This window comes from Falco cherrug, chromosome 2 (assembly GCF_023634085.1).
Source record: "Falco cherrug isolate bFalChe1 chromosome 2, bFalChe1.pri, whole genome shotgun sequence".
In the NCBI taxonomy this organism is placed as follows: domain Eukaryota; kingdom Metazoa; phylum Chordata; class Aves; order Falconiformes; family Falconidae; genus Falco; species Falco cherrug.
This window is the reverse complement of record NC_073698.1, coordinates 10129951-10152629: the sequence shown is the minus strand read 5'-3', so window position 1 is coordinate 10152629 and position 22679 is coordinate 10129951. Positions and strand designations below refer to the sequence as shown.

General features: G+C 40.4%; 1 protein-coding gene across 1 annotated transcript in view; it reads left to right on the top strand.

Annotated features, from left to right (window-relative positions):
• Positions 1 to 22679, top strand: part of NOX4 (NADPH oxidase 4) — a 117446-nt gene that overhangs the window by 42208 nt on the left and 52559 nt on the right. The window contains exon 12 of the mRNA XM_055702820.1: positions 5064 to 5124. Coding sequence (XP_055558795.1) covers positions 5064 to 5124 — 61 coding nt within the window. The remainder of the gene's footprint in view (positions 1 to 5063; positions 5125 to 22679) is intronic.

The window sequence follows — 22679 nt, the reverse complement described above, 5'->3', positions numbered from 1 at the left end:
CAGCTACAGCTACTGATGAGTGCAATTAATTTGGTGGTTTATAAGCATAAAGTCCTCCAGGGATTGTTGCAAATTCCTTGTGTGATAATTTGCATTTGTATTTCAAGTTAGCTTGGAAAAAAAGGAAAAAAAAATATGGAAAGGTGTTTTTTCATCAAGATATAGAATAATCTGTATTCCATAATTTTTTCTACATATAAAATACTATTCTCAGTGCTCTGATTGTGAAAATACATACAAACCCACAGTAAAAATAGGCATTGTAAACTTGCTCACGTAGGATTAATAACTCTGAGAAAATCTACCAACTTTCCAATGCTGAGAGCGTAGTTTGGTTTCTCCAGGGGTGTAAATCTGCAGAGCTCTATTAAATTTAACAGAATTCCTTTGATTTCGAGTTGTTTTTGGAGGATGGCCAGATGCTGGCAGATAACCTGATTAGTGTAGACGTTCCTACCTGTAAAATCTTTTCCTTTTTAAAGGTATAGATAGCTTGAGGTTAGAATAAGATTAACATAGCTTCATGTCATTACACTGTCTGCCACAGTTAATTTGTGTACTGTAGCATTTTAATCAAATGACTGTGGCAAACAGGGTTCATTTAACTCTTCAAAATGCGGAAAGAACTACTGACAAATGCACTTGTCAACTTCTCTTTAACCATGTCTAATGTCCTTTCTCATGACAGACTTTTCAAGTTAGTGATTTACCTGTTTGGAAAACATTATTTAAGGTAAAGGAGCTAAGAGAAAGCCTTTTATATATATATATATATATATATATATATATATATATATATATTTCAGGTTTGCCTAATCTTTACAATTTGCTTTTGAGCAATTGGGGAAAAATAAGGGGCTGCATGCAGCTCTTGCCACAATACGGTTAATAGTCACTGGATTGTTTCTCAGGGCTCCCAGATTAAAAGGAGCAAGGGGAAGTTCAAGTATTATTTGCCAAAACACATTTTAAAAACAATTTTAATTGTTTTTGTTCACAGCTGCAGAGAGAGGACATCATGCATTGCTGAGGCCGCTTTGATACGCCTTTATTTGACCGAGGCTTATGTGCTTATTCTCATGTTTTCCAATTCAAGAGGGTGCTTCAGCTTATGCTTGTCTTCATAGAAAATAAATAGATGTCAGTTTAAATGTGTGTATGAGCTGACTGTAATAAGGATCTTGAAACAGCGTTTAGCTGTGCAGTGTTTTAAAGATGAGATGTGGCAAATTAAAAGTAAAATAGGTGATCAGGCACTTAGACATGTAAAATGGAAAAGAGCACCATAATTCACAAGTTTTTTGACACTGTTTCTCATAAAATCCTCATAGATAAATTGATGAAGCGTGGAGTAGGTGAATGGGCAGGGAAGTGAATGGAAAACTGCATGAACTGCCGGGCTAAAAGGATTGTGATCAGTAGCACAAAGTCCAGCTGGAGGCCAGTCAGAAATGGTGAAATGGTCAGAAATGACCTCAGGGGTAAATACTGGTTTGCAAATTATACAAAACTGGGAAAAATGGTTGATACACTAGCTGGTTGTGCAGCCATTAAGGGAACTTGAGAGTCTGGAAGATTGGGTGGACAGTAATCTCATGAAGATCATGAAAGGGAATTGCCAAATCCTGCCACTGATGAGGAGTAACCCCAGGTACTAGTACACGATAGGAAATGGCTGGCTGGAAAGCAGCTCAGCAGAGAATTGACCAGGAGGTCCTGGTGGACACCAAGCTGACCATGAGCTAACAATGTGCCCTTGCAGCAAAGAGGGCCAACAGCCTTCTGGGCTGCATTAGGCAGGGCATTGCCCGTAGGTTGAGGGAGGTGACCCCTCTCCTCTGCTCAGCACTGGTGAGATATATCTGGAGGTCTGTGCCCAGTTCTTGGCTCCCTGGTACAAGAGCGACATGGACATACTGGAGCACAAAGGGCCAGAAATGGAGCATCTCTTACATGAGGAGAGGCTGAGATAACTGGAACTGATGGAGGAGTGAAGAAAACAGAGCCAGACTCTTCTCATTGGCACCTAGTGACAGGACAACACAAGCTGGAATACAGAGGTTCCATCTGAACATAAGAAACCCCCCCACTTTTTCTGGGAGGGTGAGACAGGTAGCTCAGAGAGGCTGTGGAGTCTCTATCCTTGGAGACATTCAAAGTGCAGCTGGACTCTGTTCTGAGCCACCTGCTGTTGCAGACCCTGCTTGAGCAGGAGATTGAAGCAGTCAGTCTATAGAGGTGCTTTCTAGTCTCAGCTATCCTATGATTCCGTGATTTCATGAAGAAGGTTAAATATATAAGAGGATATTTTCATTGCACTTCATTACATATGCCCAGTGGTCTGATGGGAAAGTTTACCCACTTTCATGATTAAACTTCTGAAAAACTGTCTTTGAGTATTTTCTTAAGCTTCTGGAATATATTCTCTAACAGTCTGGAAGAAGCCATAATTTGGAGACTTAATTGTGTTTACAGAGATGAGAGAGGTAAAGTAAGCGTTCTGTACAGTAAAAACATAAATACAATTTTCAGAGTTAAAATTACAGTCTATAGGAAAGTCTTAAGTTGGACGAGGCCTCTGGAGATCGTATGGTTCAACCCTCTGTTGCAAGAGCCTTAGGTTAGGTTACCCAGGGACTTGTAAACTGAATTAGCAAGAGAAATTACACCATTTCTCTGGTTACCTATTCTGTGATGAAGAATATTTTTCTTATATCTAGATGAAAGTTCCCCAAAGGCACTTGTGCCCTTGATTTCTTGTCCTGTCACCATGCATGGTGGTAAAGAGAGCACCTTCGTTTTCTCTATAGATTTTTTTTTTTTTGTATTAGAAGACAGGGATCTCCCTGAGCCTTCTCTTCTGTGCATTACACAAGCACATTCCCTTGTTGACCTCTCTTTGTGTGTCAGGTTCTTCAGTCCTCGCATCGTCTTGGTGGCCCTTCGCTGGGCTGTCTACAGTCTTTCTTTTGAGCGGGGGGAAATTCACTCTGTGTAACCTAGATAATGGGCATGTTTCTTCTGGTAAGATTTAGCGGCACAATATGATTTTTCTAGAACTCTCTGAGGAACTCTCATATCCAGTTACAGGTATCAAAAAAGTCTTCCTAAAGCCTGAAGATAAATTAATCTCTTTTTTTATCGGATAATTTTTCAGAGTAGTGCAGAAAGGAGTCGGTCACAAGTGTGATAAAAAGGATAACGGGTTTGGACCTACTTTGGCTGGAGCCAAGGGGTATTCTGCTATAAACTTTTATGGAAGGAGGGACTGACAGACACTTTTATAGAAGGTATGCTGACTGGGGCTGTGCCTAGTTGAACTAAGAAAATCACTCAACCTCCTCTGAACAGCAGAGAGCTCTGGGACAGACCAGACTGAAAATGCGCTCTGCCAAAGGCTTTTACGGAGGCCCCCAGGAGAACAGATGTTTTTGCTGCCAGTATGCAACTATCCGGCTGAGAGGCTGCTTGCCTGCTATTATATGGAGAGCTGGTCTTCACAATTTTATTGGAAGACATTGCACCTAGCCACAGAAAATACTGGCCTCATGTGAGATTGGCCTGCATCCCTCTCTTGATGCCATTTTTTTGAAGCCTGAGACTTGCAATAATTATGACTGTTACGTTTGTGTACCAAATTTTTGTAAGAAAACTTGAAAGATGACAAGAAACTAAATATAAGTATGTCTAGTAATCAGTACTCTTAACAAGAATGCTCTTCACCTTCAGGAAAATGGAATGACTAGCAGGGACATTGTATTCCCTGTTCTAGGTTTGCCAAGATGTAAAGAAAACTGACCTTTTATCTGTTATGTTTATGCTGTTAAGTAAGGAACCGATAGAAACTGATCCTCAGCGCTGAGGCCAGTAGTTTCCCACTCCACAAGAAATTGTCTTGGGAATGCTAATCGTACTGGTCCGGAACAAAGCCAAGAAGTGTCTTCACAAGCGTGGTGGATAGTTGAGTATTTGGTGCCTGGATTCACTACCTGAGCCTCCTTTATTTATAATCTAGATGTGTTCCTTGAATTTAAGCCCTCTCCTCAGAATTCATATTTGTCTGTAGCAGTATTAAAAACCAGATAGGAGCGTCATCTGTTGGGTGTTGTGTTCATGATGGAGCTTGGATCATCTTTAGTATTAAAAGGTTCTAAGGCAGGCATCAGATCTCAGTATTAATATCTTCTATCAAAAGAAATGAATGACATTGCTTTATAGAAGGAAAGTGAACAATCTTGAGGAATAGTTGCTTGTCCTGTTTATATATGAAATTTGGTGTACCTGCAAAAGCTGTCCAGACGGCGCATTTGAAATCTCCTTGTAGCTAACAAGGAATGAAACTGAGGAGGCTCCTTAGACCTTTGATATGGCTTAACTGGAGTATTTTAGATACCGTAGTGTGGATAAGATTGTAATTAATATTGTTCCTGTGTTGACAGCCACAAGTAAGTAGCCTTGAGGTGAGGACATAGGTGCGGAGTGAGAGAATGGTGGCTGCAAAATGATTTTTAGCACGTGCCATGCAGTCTGGTGTTTTTCCTTTGCAAACTCTAAACTTTTGAGAAGTGCAGCAAAATCCGAGTTTCCGTTTAGAAGAAAGCATGAGTTTTGTGCGAATGATCAGCTTGAAAAGATGTGCCATGATATTTAAGAACCAGAAGTCTCTTAAGCGCCTTGATGTGATGGAGAGTGATGGGGCAGTGCCTGATTTTGAGTGAGAATTGTCAATAACAGAGGGAGTATTTGTACTGTTGTATCCTCAGTTGGTATCACTGCTGAGTAATGCTTAGCGAAGTGGCTGTTCCAAATCACATCCCCAGACAAGCTCATCCCAACCTCCTCTGTGACCAGAAGAAAGGGTTAAAACTGAGAGGAGACTAACCATGCTTGAGTTCCTGACCTGTACTGGTGATAGGCCTGCTTTTTAAAGGGTATAGCTGCTGGTATGGCTGCTCAGGAATCACCTATTTACACCAGGTTCTGTCTTAACAACTGTACTTTGAATGCATTTTGTTGTTTTCTTGTTACTTAGAAGTGGTCCTTAATATATTTAATATTTTTAGTGCCCTACAGATACCAAAGCAACGTTTGGGGTCCACCTTAAAGTAGTAGGAGACTGGACAGGTATGTAGAAAAACAATTCCTTTTCAGAGCCAAATACCTTTGCTTGAACTGTTATCCCTTTCTGGCTTCAGCACAATTGTTCCTTGATTGTGGTGTATTCTCACTACAGATTGTTCATGCTTGTTTTCCCAAAGTTGTTTTTATTACATTCTTGATGCAACCCCTGCTTTATTCAGGTGTGCATTTCTTCAGATAACATATTTTTCCAACTACTAACAGATCCTGTGATTGCAATGTAATAACTTCCAATGTTCCTCTGTTTCTGCCTCTTTTTCTGATTCTTTGATAGCCTGCTGCCCCTGTGCAGAGCAGTGCCTCTGTGCGTAGTAGTGTCTGCAGAAATCCTGAAATGTGCAGCTCCCAGATAAACGGATTTTGGTGCCAGCAGTTTGGGTGGCTGCCAGGTTTATTAATGCCTGTAGTACACTGAGATTACAGGTTGCTTTCATGTTCTTCCATGCTCTTCCATTGCTCTTTGAATGGCCTCCAGACCAGGGGTGTAAGCCAGGATTCCCTGCAGAGGAGAATGGTAATTTGCTGCTCCCTGTGACAACACTGGTGACAGTTGTATACTCAAGAGATAGTTGTTGTTGTTATTCGTTGGTGGCTAACTTTATTCCTTGCTTATCATAGCATTTCCTTGTAAGGAAGACAAATACACACCACCACCTTGTTCAGTTCCTATGTGGAAACATTTTCCCTGTTAAATTTGTATCAGCTTGTGTGTTTGTGGAACCGAGTCAAGTGAGTTTGCCGCCCTGAAAGGGATTTGACCAATTCAGGAAGAGTAAGTAAGTCCATGAGTATCTGTTGAACTTTTGGTCCGGCTGCATACATGGCTGTGGGAGTCACTGAAACGTTAATAGGCAAAGGCTGGGAGGGCAGTGCCATATGCACGTATGCTCCATAATCACCCTGATTTTACGCTCTTGCTTCAACTATAGGATGTTGGCCAGAGGCAGATTATGGACCTAATTAACCTCTGGTCAGTCGCAGTATGGTGTCTCTTTTGTTGTGGCTTGTTCCTACCTGGGAGAGTACAGTGGGTTATTGGGACAAGTGGGGTGGGGAAGTACTAGCTAAATGAGTTTTCTGAAAGAAGTGGCATCTCTGAAGGTTTTTTTTGGTTGCCTCTGTGGCATGAATTGTTCTCTCTTAGCATTTAAATGTTATTTTCCCAACTCAGTACCTATATTCTCCATTGAGGGGCAGATCTGCCCAGGTAGGACTGTGTAAGATGCAGGACACTGTCACATGACAGAGACCGTTTGTTGTATTAGCTTTGCTACACAGGGATCTCTTTCCCGGGGACAAACGTGCTGCTGAGAAGCAGGCAGTTTACCTAACCCTTGATGCCCCATCTGTACCGTGGAGCCCAGTTCTCACTTGGGTCTCTTAAGCCCTGTGACAATTAATGGTCTCTAACCCACTGACTGAGGAAGGCTTATTATATTTGCCACGTTCCTTGCAATCTTGCTGAAGCATGCTCTAATGGCCACTTCTGCAGACAGGATATCGGGCTGGCGTTTTTATGTGACATACTGTCATTTGAACTCTTCTCATGACCTCTTCTCTCAGCCTTTATCCTATTTCTTGAAATTCGCTTTCGTATTGCCTTTTCCCATTCCTGACAGGTTGTGCTGATACCAAAGACAGTTAACAGCTTATTTCAGGGAACTCAGTTACAAACCTAAATCAAAAGGCTACAAGAAGAGTGCAGTGAGATATGCTGTGAAATGTGAAGAAGAACGGGTTAGTTTGAGACATTTCTCCTCTTGCTTGGCTTCAGCTGCTGCTGCCTGCACCTGGGAGATGAAGAAAAGTGAAGCAACAATTTCCTGCCATTAGCTGCAAGGACTTGAGGGGGAATACACGGTGCTGGCAAACCAATTCTGCCAGTTATGCTTTGGGTCAAGTCACTGACACAGAGTCTTATGTTTTGAAACCTTAAAAGAATATATCGTGGCCTTAGTGACTTTTTTTTTAGGTTGGGAAAGCAACTGCATATCAAGAGAAAAGATAAGGGGTAATAGATTTGTCAACTCCTGATGAGAAGTTGCTGTTAATGGAACTTTTATTGCTCATATCCCAATGCATATCTTTTTTAGGTAGCCAAAAGAAAAAGCTGCAAGAAACTGCTTCTGAAAAAGCAGTCACTCTAGAAATAATTTTTTGCATAGGAGCAGGTATTTAGTAGGTCTTCAGGCAACACTGTTACTTGCTTTTTAAAGCAATTATTTGAATAATGGAAAATGTAGGACAGAAAAAGTAGGGAAGAGAGGAAGAAACCTCAGAAATGGTAGCTCTGAGACCCTTGCAAACTAAATGGTAATCCAGACCCCTAAGTGATGTATTTCTTTCTCTGTTGAAAACAAATGGCTTTATCTGAGGTTAGAAGAGCTGAGAACCTGCTGTTCTGAGACGGAGATTTGGATAAAGGCACAACATTACCTCCCATTATATAGGCAGCACCATCTTTAGATAAATTTCCAATACAAATCTGAGCTCTTTCATTTATTGTCCGCGTTACGGTGGTATTAGTAAATGTATTGTGCTTAGCTTTCATGTGCATCACAGAAAAGAGAGACATACAGTAGAGTCTAGATACATACATCACTACCTCAGAGGGAGGTAGTTTAGTTAATTGACAGTTCTTGTGATTTTTCCCATGAAAAGGTTTCTAACATGATTTTTCCATCTTTTGCTGTGTGCGCTGGGTATTGTGAGTAGTGGAACAGCTATTATAGACCTCTTTAAACAATGTTTTTTTGATAATGTAATTACTGTCTTTGTGCTGACATGTGACTAGTGAAGCCAGCACCTATTTATTAACAAAATGTTTCATGGCATTGTGGTGGCTCGTACTATTAATGCAATTATTTTGTGATATGACAGAGGTGAAACTATGGCTGTAGACCACAGCTTCGTTACCCTGTCAGGACTTAGACACTCAAGTTATGACGGGTTTGCAGTGGTTGATCTGTGGTAGTTGCAAACGTGAAGCCCTGCAGGTTGGGTTAGCCCTGTGGCTCAGAGCTAAGTCAGTGTGTCTTCTTCTGTGGCTGCCTGGCAGATGCTGCAGCTGAGCTGGTGGATGGCGACTTTAAACCCTACAGTAACATTGAAGTCCCTGCAATGGCTCGTGCCCGGATCAGAGATGTGAGATCCATGCATGTGCTAATAGGCTGATCTTGCTATTAGCCTGCCCTCTAAAGAGTTTTTTTTTCTCTTTCTCTTGTGCATCTCTGTGGTCACCTATTTCTGCTTGAGCTTTGGGAAAAAAAAAAAAAAAAAGTTGGCTTAGCATGTACAAAAGGGATTTTAGAAAGTTTTTTTTGTCCCATGTACTGTCTAGTTTGTCCTTAGTGTTGTCATCTATCAGCCTTATGCTTTTTCTGTCCTTGCTGCTGCCTCAAGTGCTACTGCTTGTTTAGTTTTAAAGCCAACATTTCATCTGGCACCTCTGGAGGGAAAAAAAGAGGCTGTAGGGCACGCCTCGTGTCCAACCACTTGACAGCAGTGAAAAAAAGCCATGGCAGTGTATCAAGACAATGTGTCTCATTGACTAGACAGGCTCCAGGGTGTGAGACAGACAGTGATATTGATGATGCTGAAATAACAGACTTCTGAAGCTGTGCAGCATGTGTTTGTGGAAAGCAGATACACAGCACTCAGAGGTATTAAGGTGAACTACATGCCTTAAGGCAATAAAACATTGCTGTTAAATTGCAGTGTGTTGCTGGTACAAATTGATGAGGGACCGTGCTTAGAACACTGCTGCTGTTCTGTGCTCTACAGTAATTTTTATCTTGTGGTGACATCACCCTGCTGCGTAGTTGTATACGATCCTAGAGACGTTCACAAGGCCCGTCCACCATTCTGAGCAGTATGGTATTTATTGCGGGGATGCTCTAAGAGCACTTTAATACCACCCTTTGAATCTGAGACTTCTGTTCTGTAGGTTACTAAATGTCATGGCAGCAGGAGGTGTTGATGTGTGTGGGGACACTCCAGCTAGAGCCAGAACAGATAGATCATGGAATACCAATATGCATCACCCTAGTAAACTCTAGGTCTCATCAGGAAACACACACCTTTGCTTAATTCTTCCTGCTAGAGATGAGGATATATGCTGTCACTAGGTCATTTAGGTACTGACTACCGTATTTTGAATCTGACATGATATAGTGTGAATTTTTGTCTGATGTCATAGTCCTTTTTCTGGAAGGTCCAGATTTGAAGCAGTTTCAGGGGAAAAAACAGCAACCCACCAAAATTTTTTCAGTTACAAACAATTTTCCAGAACATAGCAAATTTATGAAAGCATGGATCTTGTTTAACTCCCTATGGACTAAAACCTGAGACAGCGAAGAGTACATGCCCCATAGTTCTTATTTCTAAACAGATAAAAATTTTAAGGCAATTCTTTGGGATTTTAGAGGCTGACTGAGGATTTTTTGCATGCTTACAGAAGAAAATAAACAAACCTTTTGAGTGACTCTGAAGGAAGAATGATCCACAGTTGCTGGGCTGGGAGGGTTTGTCAAATTGGTCAGGAGTATCTACATGACCTTGTTAAGCCCTTGCAGCTCCAGGTTTAGAGAATGCCTGAAGCATCCCCAGGTTTGCTGTGTACTGCTGTGCTTAGCTGGAATTTATCAGCAAGCATAGGAGCTAACAAAGAAGCAATATTTTCTTTTTAGTAACCCTGGGGACAGTTTTAGAGATACTGTAGTAGTGGATCATTCAGTTTGTATCTGCTATATTCATACCAGCTCTTAATTCAGACTGGAGGAATGTGTGAAGCAGAAGATGACAAGAAGGAATAATAAGACTACAAAGTCTGCCTGCAGGATGTGACAAGGTTGTTCCAGGATCACTATAACTGCTACTGATTTTCTTTAAAAATATCTAGTCACTAGCGATGAGCACTTGGTCAACTCTTTTGCTGTTACCTCAAGCTCTGTTTGATTTGGGCCTTTTGCATTCCATAGTAACGTGTATTTTGTTGTGTTTAGTTATTCCATGAGATTCCTGGCAGTGGGTAAAGACGTTAATGACGTGGTACTGTCAGTTTTTCCAGCAAAATCAACATGGCTTTGGAAGCAGAAGACAGAGATGGGATAGAGGTTATTTTCTGCTGTTAGATCTTATGACTACCAATTCTTATATTGTCAGTGAATCCTACTGACACTTCTGAGGAAGATACCAGAATTGGCTGCTAAAAAGGTCTAATCATGTTTCTTTACATAAAATTTGACATTAGTAATAAAACTAATACTGTTACATTACTGGGAAGTTAAAATGCCTTAACGATATACTCAGGCAAAGTGCCATAAGGAGTGCTAGTTTTATTCTTTATTGCCGTTAATGTTCATTAATTTTTTTAAATTATGACTGAAAGCAGGCTCAATAAAAGACAGGATTAAGAGAATGGAGAAAAAGGAGAACAGATGTAGTTTATTGGCTTGATGCTGGAAGCCCCTTTCCTCTGATTAAATAATTAATGCTGAAGGTGAACACATCTGAATTTTGGCTCCAGACCTGGATTGTTTTATGTTATTTGAACTCCAGCTGTCTTAGTACCAAAACCAGTATAAACTTGAGTCAACTCTGATTTGAACAGTTGGTGAGTTTTGCCTCTACAGGGAAAAAAGATTTTTGGGTGAGAAAGTTGCCTTGAAGGAAATTTTCTCCTACTTTGAAGTCCTTTCTTCATGCATCCTGTTATTTCCACCTGTTTGTGTATCCCAGGCTCTTTTTAATTATGGAATGATTATTAAAAGTGACATGGCTGAATGATGTAAATTCTTTTTATCCTTATATAATACGCACAGGATGTGTGGATGTTGCTGTAGCTAAGAACTGGTTCGGGAATACAAGGTTGAAGGATTCTTTGTCGTGCCTCAGATGTTTCGAGTACCCTTATGAACTACAAGATTGTAACTTGTGGAGCACATTAACATGTAGTGGCTGATGGGATCTAAATGAATGTAGTGAAAAAAAGCAAAAAGCTACTTTCCACTTAGGAAAGAGAGTCAGAAGATAGAAAAGCTCTAGGACAGATATTTGAGTTTACTGCCAGGCAGATTTCTGGTTTTGTAATCACTGTTTATATGCTGTGTTTATTTAAGAAGGCAAAGTTGCTGTTCTGGAGTTGCCGGTGTGTCACCATTTTTCTATTAATCCTTGCTTAGGGAGGGAAATCTTTGCTTAGCTTCACCATATTTCTTTTAGTCTTTGCTTAGGGATGCTTAGGGAAGTCCTGTTCTTGTGGTAGTTTCTGCGCAGAGGTACATGGCTGCTTCAAGCAATGAGTATACAAAGTCTGGCTGGACTTTCTGGTTCCTTTGTGTGAGCACCTTCAACAAGCTCAGGTGTGTAACGGTTTCCAGAGAAATGGGACAGTTTGTATCCAAACACCAGCTCTTCATGCATGCCTGCACTTCCCGGGGGACAATAGCGGACTCCTCTAGATGCCACTCAAGTTTTGCTGAATAATCGCTACCAAACATCAGCTTGTTTTGTTCCCAGTTCATTGAAACTGATTTGGCAGAACAAGAAAGCACACACTCCTCAGATTTGGAATTATGAGTTACCACAGTTTAACTAAAAAATATCTGGAAAGTAGATTTGAAAGGTTTCTTTTTGGGGATCCTTTTCTAACAGATTATAAAAGTGGTGTCGTTAATTAAGTAAAACATTGCAAATTTGGAAAATTTATAAAAAAAAAACAACAACTGTTGATATTTCTAAACTTGATGATCAGAAGAGACAGTTATCTTTATGTGCTCCCAAGTCTTGCATGATGCTTAGAATTTCTTACAGTAAGTTCTATACAGAAGTTAACATAAGCCAAACCCAAAACCTGGGGTTGAAATAGTCTGCAGATTTTTCAGCTTCAACCTTTGGGTATCCATGGGCTCTTTCTGTGCTGTTTGTGAAAATGAAGCTCAGCCCTCTTTACTCCTTCCTTTCAGGACACAAACCACCCCTGGGAAATGTGTGCATTTCAGTTGTTGCCTCTGTCTGTGTGCAGATGCTTACAGAACATGAGCGTGGTGCCTTTGTGCCTTCTGTTTGGTTCATCTGTTTTACCGAGTTCAAGTTTTGAGAACTTGCATTTGACTGACACGTTGCTTTCTTCACCCTCTCCACTTCTGACTTTGCTTTTAAGTACAGAAATGGGCTTGCTTTGCAGCGGAGGTCTCATCACTGATTTGGCCTGTGGTATGATTTAAAGTGTAGCTTTCTTCTGCCATGAAGACCACCAGCAGTGGTGATTGCTGGGCTGTTCACAAGACTACCTATCATGCTACCTTGTATTGTTCCTTATTCCTTGGTCTCTCCTACCTGTCTCCTTATTTCCACAGGTGCTTTGTCTGAGCTTGGATCAGAAGGGAGAGGGGCCATCAGTTGCTCAGAATTCATTCTGAGCTCAGCAGTTAACTTGCGTAGGAGTTAATTAAAACTCCCACAACATTGCAAATGTCATCATGAGCAAATAACATAGTTAAATGACATTTTCACCCTGTTTACACAGCAAATATTGTATAACTCCTTGTTGGCATTATATTAATGTTGAAGTTCTAGTTAGGATATCCCATCTCCTTTATTGCTTTTAAAAAAAATTATTATTATTCCTTAAGTATATTTACCCCACTTTTCACCAGCTGCATGTCCTCAGCCCGAACTTCAGACTTCCTTGAAACAGCAACTGCTTGCTCCAAAATCTTTCTGCTCCAAAGCGCATTAAAATCAGTGCTGTCCTTGTTCATGTGAAGCAAATCCTACACCCCAAATTTTAGCATCAATTCCCTGTAGCCCCTTGCAACCTAGCTTTGCATTCATGTGCCTCACACACCTTCCTGTTGCTCCATCCAGTTCTTTGACCATTCTATATACGTTGTTTCTCTGATGCATCAGGCACTAGCTGGAGAATCTGGGGTTTACCATAAGGAAATATAGCCAGTGTGTGATCCAAGAATTTTTGAGGGGCATCTTGCCAATCAGAGCTTTTCTTTGCCCCAGTCCTCCCCTGGAGCTCTGTCCCATTAAGTCATAAATACCATTAATAAAAATCTGCCACCAAGCAACTATATAGTTATCAACTGCAAAAATAGGAGTCCTGTGAAAACAATATGGGTATGTGACAGCTGCAAAAGTATTAGTTCTTCCTTTAGGGAAACAACCAAACCTCAGAACTTGCCCTGAAAGAACCATGTTGTGACAGTGGGCCAACAGCAGGTTTCCACAATTTGTCAAAATTAGTATTTTGGTATCTGTTACAAACAGAATAAAAAAGTCTAGTTTAAATTTTTTTATGGCTCCGTATTTTATACGTACTTAAACCACACACAAAAGTACATGCTAATCACAACTCTGTACTGGACTATGAACCTTGTGGTCCTGTGCCTCAAAAAAGGAGAATATAGAACACAGATGTGGGGCAGTTCCTGATGGGAATGGAGTCAGACTGCCAGTGCAATCCTTTTTTTAATATGAACACATCCTTTTGTGAGTGTCACTCCACTAATTAATTTGTAATTAAAACCCAATTATTTTATTTTTTATCAGGCTTTGAAATTTCAAAAAGCGGTGAGGCAGAAATGCCTAAAATATTCCATAAAATTTAAGAAGCTACAAAGTAAATGAATTTCTATTGCATCCAGATTCTGACTGAAATTTGAAAGGGTGGTTGCTACGTGCTGAACATGGCATTTCTTAATGAGACAAACGACTCAATTTTCTCAGCATTAACTATAGCGCTGTGAGGAGAAACTGTAGGAGGGAATTCAAAGGCTGGAAATCACTTTCCAAGATCTGAATGGGATTGCAGTCTTTCCCGTTGTGGTACGTGGAGCAGAGTGTGCCATGACAGCAATAAACGGTGCTGTGGTATGAGCTGCAGCAGCTGATGGGCAGGGTGCCGCGTGGATTTTGTTTCACTGACATTATAACCCACGTTTCTGCAGCTCAGGCATGTTCTTGTTCTTCCTCTTTATTTAAAGCACTTTTTGCTCATAATGGGGATAAAGTGACAGAGCTTGTTTCAGAAAGGATATCGCATTACCTCTTATTTATATGGTTTGTGACATTTGTAGCAGATTAGACCAAAGTACATTATAATGAAAATAATATTCCATGAGAGGCAAGTTTTGTAGGGAGCGGTAATATCTTTTATTAGATAGCTGAAACAGCCGGAAAAAACAGGTTGTCTTTCAGGCATGCAGTGCCTTAAGCAGGATTGACAAAGAGGCAGTGTAGCCAAAGCAGAGAACAGGGAATGAAATTACATTATTCCCTGTTACTTTATAAAGCAATTTTTCCCTTGGAAATATGAGCGATAAAATAGTCTGGTAAATTAATAGAAGATGCTCGCCTTTTTTTTTTTTTTTAAAAAAAAAAGAAGTTGGTTTACCTTTTCCATGAGAAATATTGTTTGTTTCCCAAAAAATTCATATGGTCAGAAATACTGTCTGAAAGCCAAAAATACCACTTGTAAATGCTCTCCTCGCTGCCTCTTAGGATTTGTATGTCTCCAGCTTTCTTTATCTTCTCTTGGGTGGCTTCCCAGTTTAGTGTATATTTGCTGTAATATGTCACGGTCTCACACTCTCCTGGAGAGAGAAAGCACTGGCATCACGGCAGATACAGTCTGGCTGGGAGCTCTAACTGGGAAAAAAGATGGGCATGTGGGAAAAGTGTACTGTGACTTGCATGAAGTGCCGCAGTGTATTTAGATATATATGATCACACACGTCCCTAAAGTTTCAGCATTTGAGTGTGTTTTTTACATTTTAATATTTTCTCTCTCTTAAAATCTTAATATCCTATCTAAAGAACATTTTGATTGAAAACGTTTGACCATCTATAGAGAGGGAAATTTGGACAATGCTGTACTCAAAGCATCACTGTGCTTTTAGTAATTTGCAGGGACCTGTTCTGTGTGTAGAAGCCGATAAACAGTGGGTGACCGCTTAGCTTTGTGACTTACCTGGAACCGGAAAATTTTAAGTTATGCTGTAGTAAATACCATAATCATGAGAAAAAGAGAATGTGTCTCTCCTGAGGATTGAGCCTGGAAAGCCTGTGGATCCGAACAGGCACATTTGTGTTTTTATGTGTGTTGGACAAGGGGGGTTTCAGTGAAGAGTGGCATTTAGCAAGGGTTGTTGACACATTTTTCAGTGTTGAAGGGGGATTTTGGGGAGAGCAGGAGTTTCAGAGATTATTGGCTATTTTGAGTTTTGATGGAATAGCTGCTCTGATGGTTTTACTGTACTGTTGGCAATAATTAGCGCATCTACAGCTTCCAAGAAGCCTCCTTGTGTTATGTGGAATGAAAATCAGTGGGCAGTTGGTGCTCTTCATTGCGATAAGCAGTTTTAAGGACTATCTCTTGCCATGAATTTAACATATTCCCTTGTTCATTAAGCACACTGTAAGTGCCATTTCCTCAAGGAAAATATCACAGACACCCACACAAATTTTCAAAGAAGAAGCTGTGATCCTTTGCTGTGCTTTGCCAAGTGGCTGGTGCCAGCCTGACGGCACAGGGCTTTCCCTCAAGGATTTCACTTCACTGCGTTAGCTGAATGTCTCTTGAGCTTAGCTGTGACTGGCTTGAAAAAGGCAAAATTTATAATTAAAGGAAGGCATTTTTATAATTTCTGTTATTTGATGTTTGCATTTTTTAATGTGTTGAGGGGATTATGCTAATTGTGCCCCATTATTAACAAGCATGGCAAATGAAATTTTCTCAGTGCAGTTTCCAAATAAAGGAGCATTTCTTTAATCCAAAAATTTGTTTAGAAATAATATTTCTTTAAGTGTCTCCCATACTTCTCAACACCAGCATGTGCCATTTCTGCATGAAGAGGTGTTATCATTTCTGTGCTGTTTTGTATTGCTGATTTTGTGATGGCACAAGGCCTTGCTGTATGCCATTACCAGCCATGACTGGTAACTAAAAGAATGAAAAGACAGATATTTAATGACAGCTTATAGTTATAAGAATTGGCAAAATTCCTTTTTCAGAAAAGTACCTACCAAACCATTTCCTGACAATGTTGTGAGGAACTTTGTGCTCTAAATCACCTTAAACCACTGATTCTTTGTTCTAGAAAATAGTTACTGATGTAGTGTATTACATAGTAACATTTTCAAGCTTCTCTCTCCCATTCAAGGCTAGGAATACTTTTTCTGTTGACTTGAGTAGCAACAGACTTCATGTCATGTAAAACCATGTCTATTTAGCATCATAGCATCATGATAGTTGAAAGATGAAGACAACAATCTGGTAGAAAATCCCACAGCATTTGGAGGAGAGTCTACACAAGAGCTAGGGCTAAGTCAACAAATATATGTGTTTTTAAGAAGTTATTAAGAGTAAGCGAAACTACCCAGACTAGGTTACATATAGTAATTTATATTCAGGGAGTGGGCTGATTTAAGTTCTCAAGAATGACATGTCTCATTCAGATGTAAAAAGAAATAACAGAATTGTGCATATCGGGGTGAAATTAAACGAAACTTTTGATACATTTCCTGATAGACTTGTGTGCATTAGGTTTTATTGCCTACCAAAAAAAAAAAAAAAAAAAAAAAGGAAAAGCCGTATCTAATGGCTCATTTCATTTGCCAGTCATTCACATGATTTCCTGCTTCAGTTTTGATATTGCCCTTTGAGAGATGTTAAAAGAAATGGAGCCTCAGATGTGATTAGATCTTTGGAAAACACGTGCATTTCTTCCCAGTGGATCATCCCCAGCTGACTAGCAAAACTTACATAGAAAATAGGATCCAGCTGAGTTCTGATCACTTTATCCTGTGTTATGCTTCAAGTGCAACTAGTGCTGGGAGCGCTTTCAGAGAAAAACTTGTGTGTTCTCTGAAAGACACAGGCAGCTGAAAACACAGGAGGAATGCTTTTTATATATAAATGGAGTCCCTTAATACCCCATTTTTATTTTTTTGTTTTAATTTTGTTGTTTTGTTTCGTATTTGGAGCCTTGTTACTGTTATTTCTAGCATTTTGGTTTAGTTAAGCAACAGGCGTTTCCCCCGCAGGGTGTATGTGTATCAGTGCTGTTCTGTCTGAGCACTGTTTCTAAGCGTTCAGCATATTTCAGCTTTCTGTCTGGCCCTCAGCACAGACCCTGAGAAAAACTTAGCACCTTCTGTGTCGGTATGCACACAACTTAGCTGCGAGGAAGGAAAAGTTATGCTTCATGACCTTACTACATCAGCTAAGCCTTGGTGATTAACAACACTGTTCACAGCTGCAGGTGGAGGGAAGAGAGCTGGGCGGTCTCACCGCTACCTTACATTACAAGGCAGAGAGGGAGGATGTGTTTTTCTATTTCGCAAACTCTTTTTTTTTTCCTTTAGCATTTTTGCTTTCCTTCCCATCCCTGCCCCAACGAAGAGAATCCAGCATTGAACCTGCCCAGCATGTACAAAGCCGATGGCAGGGCAGTGGCTTGGCTCCATGTTTACCAGCTGTGGGGACAGTTGGCTCCTAACTAGCTGCCTCCCTCTCCTCAGACAGACATCGGTTTGCTGTGTTAGCCAAAGGTTGCAATCAATGGAAACAGCACAAAATATTGATATTCATGTTTGGGTTTTTTCCCCATAAGCAGACCTGCTGGTTTTATCTGTTAGTGAAATTTTGGGTGACTGTTAAGAAAGGGGTTGACACAAAGAACAGGGATATACTTGGCAGTGTTGTGTCCGTAGGGGCATCCTTTGCTATGTCAAAACCCGTTAGCACTTCTCTTCTGTTCTGTTCTAATGGAGTTACAGTGCTTTCTATGAGACTGGCCTGTTGTGTGTTCTGGGTATGCAAAGCATTCTGTGCATCACCCACCTCAACAGCAGTGGCCAAAGATAAAATACAATCTTATCAGCCTGAAATTGCCCCTTACGTTGTGCAGGGAAAAGTTCATTAGATCTTGAATGCAAGTCTCATGGCATGTAATTGTTCCCTTCAAAATCTTTTGTCCTGCTTACTTTTACCTGGCAGGGAATAAAGCAGACAGAGCCAGGCTTTTCTCACCGGTGCCCAGTGACAGAACAAGAGTCAGCAGGCATGAACTGAAATACAGCAAATTCTTTTTAAATGTAAGGAAAAACTTTTCCACTGTGAGGGTGGTCAGACATAGGAACAGGTCGTTCAGAGAGGTTGTGGAGTCTCCATCACTGGAAATACTCACCACCAAATGGAACATTGCCATGAGCAACGTGCTCTCATTGACCCTGCTCAGTGCAAGGGGACTGGGCTAGATGATCTCCAGGGATCCCTTCTATCTTCAGCTGTTCTGTGATTCTGCAAAGTTATTATGCAGTGATGTACTTGCATGTTTGAGTGTAATAGTGAAACTGTGTCTGTATTAGTAAGAGGGTGAAACGGTCCCATGCTTACAGTCTAAACTGAGAGCAAATATGAATAAACAAAAGCCCCAGAGTGAGTTCCCAAGGACTGGTGGTGATTTTGTTATGATACAAATTTCAGCCTTGTGTGAGATTAATTCCATTATTTTGTGACTGCCATTTAAAAACATTTGATTTAAAGTTCTTGTAACTTGTTCAAATATAAAAAAATAGATTACATTTGCAAACCTATTTATAGACCTGGCTAAAAATACCAGCGCATGTATGCATTTGGGTATGTACTGATGTTTAATATATTTGGTGACAAACTGATACACAGGGCTGGAGATGATGTGACCGTGACAGCCCAAGAATAACATTTTTGGAGTCATGATAATTTTTTCCATGAAGACTTCAGCTCTGTGCTCAGCAGCAATAAAGAGAAAAATTATTAGGGGAAAAGCAGAGAATAAAGTGGAGGAGATCGCTCTGCAGCTGGGTATTTCTGTGGTGTTCCCAGGACTTGAATCCTGCGTGCAGGTTTGGTCCTCACCTGTCAGGCAGGATACTGGACAGGGTTCAGGAAGGAATGACAGTGAGCAAAAGGATTCCAAACACAGGACAACTGAGTATGCAGGGCCTTTTCAGCCTGGAAAAGAGATAATTCAGGGGGACATAGCAGTGGTCTACAAAATCATAGGTAACACTGGAAGAGTGAGTGGGTAGAGCATGTCTATTCATGGTTTCTGCCAGTATCAGAACTTTTGGCCATCACATACAGTCAGAAAGACACTATTTCAGAGCAAACATAAGATGATGGGTCTTCATATGAGACACATGGAGGCATGCGGAACTCCTTATCAGAGGATGTTGGATAGATTAGGAGGTTTACATGGGGAACTGGGCAAATGCTTCAAAGAGAAGTCGGGGCATATCTAGTAGACAAAGCACCTTAGGCTAAGGAGACCCACTGGGATAGAAATGGTTGGAAGCTGGGAAGGTGACAGCAGGAGAGTCTTGTCTTCTGCTGATTCTTCCGTAGGTGTCTGCATGTGAAGCAAGATGTTAGGGTAGAGGGGACCCTTGGTGTAAGTCAGAACAGCCTGACAAACTATGCCTTTGCTCAGCTTTTTAGAGGCATACCCTGTGGAGCTTTGCAGAGCTGGATAGTATTGTGGTAATTGCATAGCTGGATAGTAGCTCCGTTTCAGTGTTAAAATACAATGTAGCGTTTGAAAGGTTGGGCATTCTCTAGTTTCTGTATCAGATTACAAGTTACAAAGAGAGAACCAGCTGAATTCCCCCCCCCCCCCCCCCCCTTGCATAATTGGAGTCTTCTTTTTTTTTGTGAATCTAAGGGCTTTCTAGATCAAGTGTCACAGCTTTACCTTAAAGCCAAAAAACTATATACTGGTGCCTCATCATTTTTTCTGACATGTGAAAGAGGAAAGTACACCACTAGTGAAGAAGGTGGGAGCTGAGCCTCCTTACGTTGGCTCATGGGGAGTTCAAACGGAGCAATTGCAGAAATCAGTGCTAAAAAAAATCTGCATAAATAACATTTGTTTCAAAGTGTGTATTTATAAAGATATTTTTTAAAGTTACCATTTTGTGTTGTTTCTAAACCCTGTTTTGCTGTTACACTTTCTAAGTGTAGAGTTGGGAAATGAACTCTACTGTCGTGACAGAAGTAGTCTGCAAGTATAGCAAGTACCTCTGAGAACAAAATAACAACAGTTCCTTAATGAAGACATCAGTTTTGAACTCCAGCAGTCCAGCTAATCCTCAGCCCTGCCAGGGAGTTGCCGTGTAACCTATAGAAGGGTTTCTAACAGTCCTGAGCATCGAGGCTGCTTAACTTTGATGTTATGTCCACTTCTCTTCACTGGCTGGCTGGGGAACCCGAGTCTGGCAGTGTAGCTCATAATTGGCAGTCTGGGTCATTCACTGCTGCCTTGTCAAGCTCGACATACAAAATGCAGTCTAAATATGGTCCTCAGCATCTCTCTTCCCTGGTCTGAAACAAGCAAGTGATGTTTTTTTCCTTCTCATCATTCATTTCCAAACTTTTAAGGTTCCTTGGACAAGAACTGCCTTTTACTCTGTTTCTGCATCGGCTGAGATACAGGCATACACACATAAATCATGCAATGTGTGATTATAGTGTAAATGAGGGAGGTGTAGTTAGAAATAAATCCGTCCAAGCTAATTTTTGACATAGTAGGTAGGACATTTAAAAGACAGAAGAAAACACCTAGAGTTCCAGCAGGGAAACGATCTGCTGATGCCAGAATTGGGAAGGGAGAATGATTTCCAGCTGGTAAGCACACAGCTAGAGAAAGAGAAGGAGCTGACTACATTTTAGGAAGCAAATGCAGGTTAAGAGGGAAAGCAAGGTCTACCGAGACTTTCTTCAAAGAAGACCTTCTGCAGGTCCAGAGTTACTGAAAGGTTCACTGCTGGCCTCTGTAATGATTAGTTGATTTTCCTATTTTTTCCCTCTGCTTAAATAAAGTAAAATCCCACGAAAGAAAATGTTGAACAGAAGGGTGATCACTGTTTCTTTTTATTTACCTGGCTTAGAAAATGAAGAGACCAGTTGCCTTTTTGTAAAAGCTTGTCTATTTCCCTGAAGTAAATACAAACAGCAAGGTTTTTTTATATAATTTTCAACTTTCTGGGTTGTTAATAGCTTTTAATATTATTTTTTTTTAGTACCTCTGTCAATGGTGGAGTCTGATTAGTCTTTCAGATGACGGATCAGGAGGGAAGGAAATAGTAGTGAAAACACGGAAGAATTAAACTCCATGAGGCTTAATGGACTGAGAATCATGGAAGTTCAAGCAGTCAAAAAGCCTGTCTCTTTGTATCAGCAAAATATGTATGTTTCAGGGGAATTCCTGGGCTTATGATGTAATAATTTTGGAACCTTTAGCTCATCAACATTACCTCATCATTGTTTCCTTTCCTTTTAGTCTGATGGAGGTTATTTGTAGCACTGACTCTTGAAGAGGAAAGAAGTGACAGTTCCTTAATTTCAGAAACTTTGGCCATTAATAAGCCACAGGGCAAACTAAAATATTGGACGTTTCAGTTTGATGCCATCTTGTTGCTCATCATAATTTTATAGCCCTTAATTGGCAAAGATTTCTTCTTAAATGCCTGCTTTTTTTTTTTTTTTTTTTTTTTTTTTTTTTAACAAGGCACTGAGGAAGTACTGATGACAGCATTTCCAAATTTACAGAGCTTGAAAACAAGGCAGATCAAGTCCTTTCAAATGCCATTAGCGGTTTTAACACAGTTGATTTATCTATCTATCTATCTGTCTGTCTGTCTATCTATCTATCTATCTATCCGTCTATCTATCTATCTATCTATCTGTCTATCTATCTGTCTATCTATCTGTCTGTCTATCTATCTATCTATTACCGCGAGATGCTGAGGAGCTATTCATGACACAGAAGGTGTTCTGGACCACTCTGCATTTTACATAAAACTAGGCAGATATTTTTTTTAGTTTGAAATTGCAGGGCTTGGAGGTATCCCATGTGGTGAAAGATGGAACTGAGATTTGTGTCTCAGTGATTGCTGAAGTGCTACAGGTACAGAAACATGACTGTAAAATGTCCCAATGCATAAGCGTGACACTATGGATAGACCTTTTGGTAGATGGCTAGGCTTCTGCACTGCAGTGTTCTGTACTTTATTCTATTGATGAGGCTTTCTGGTCTCCCATTTTCTGGTTGCTCTCTTTCATTTTATTCTTACTAAATTTGATTTAAAAAATAATCTATAAAACTGCTATTAAAAATCCTTATCCCATAGAAAGCAATTAACGTCAGCTTTACAGTGTTCTTAGTAGAGATGACTGCTTGCAGTTCAGCCTGTTTTTATTAAAAACAGTAGTATCTCAGACTTCGGTTATATACTGCTGTGTCCTCATAGTTACAGACCCATCAAACTCTGAAAGACCTAGAATTTGATTTTTCAAGACCCTTGGAATTCAGCGGAGTTACTTTACTGTTATTTTCAGTAATGTATTTTGTAACAAGAAGGAGCAAGGAAAGAAGAGCCACAAGACCTGACTTGTAAAAGTCAAACCTGACACAACTGCAGCACATGACTTTTGGCATCATTTTCGAAGTGCTAAAGCAATAAGAGCTCCAGGGATGTGACAGCTT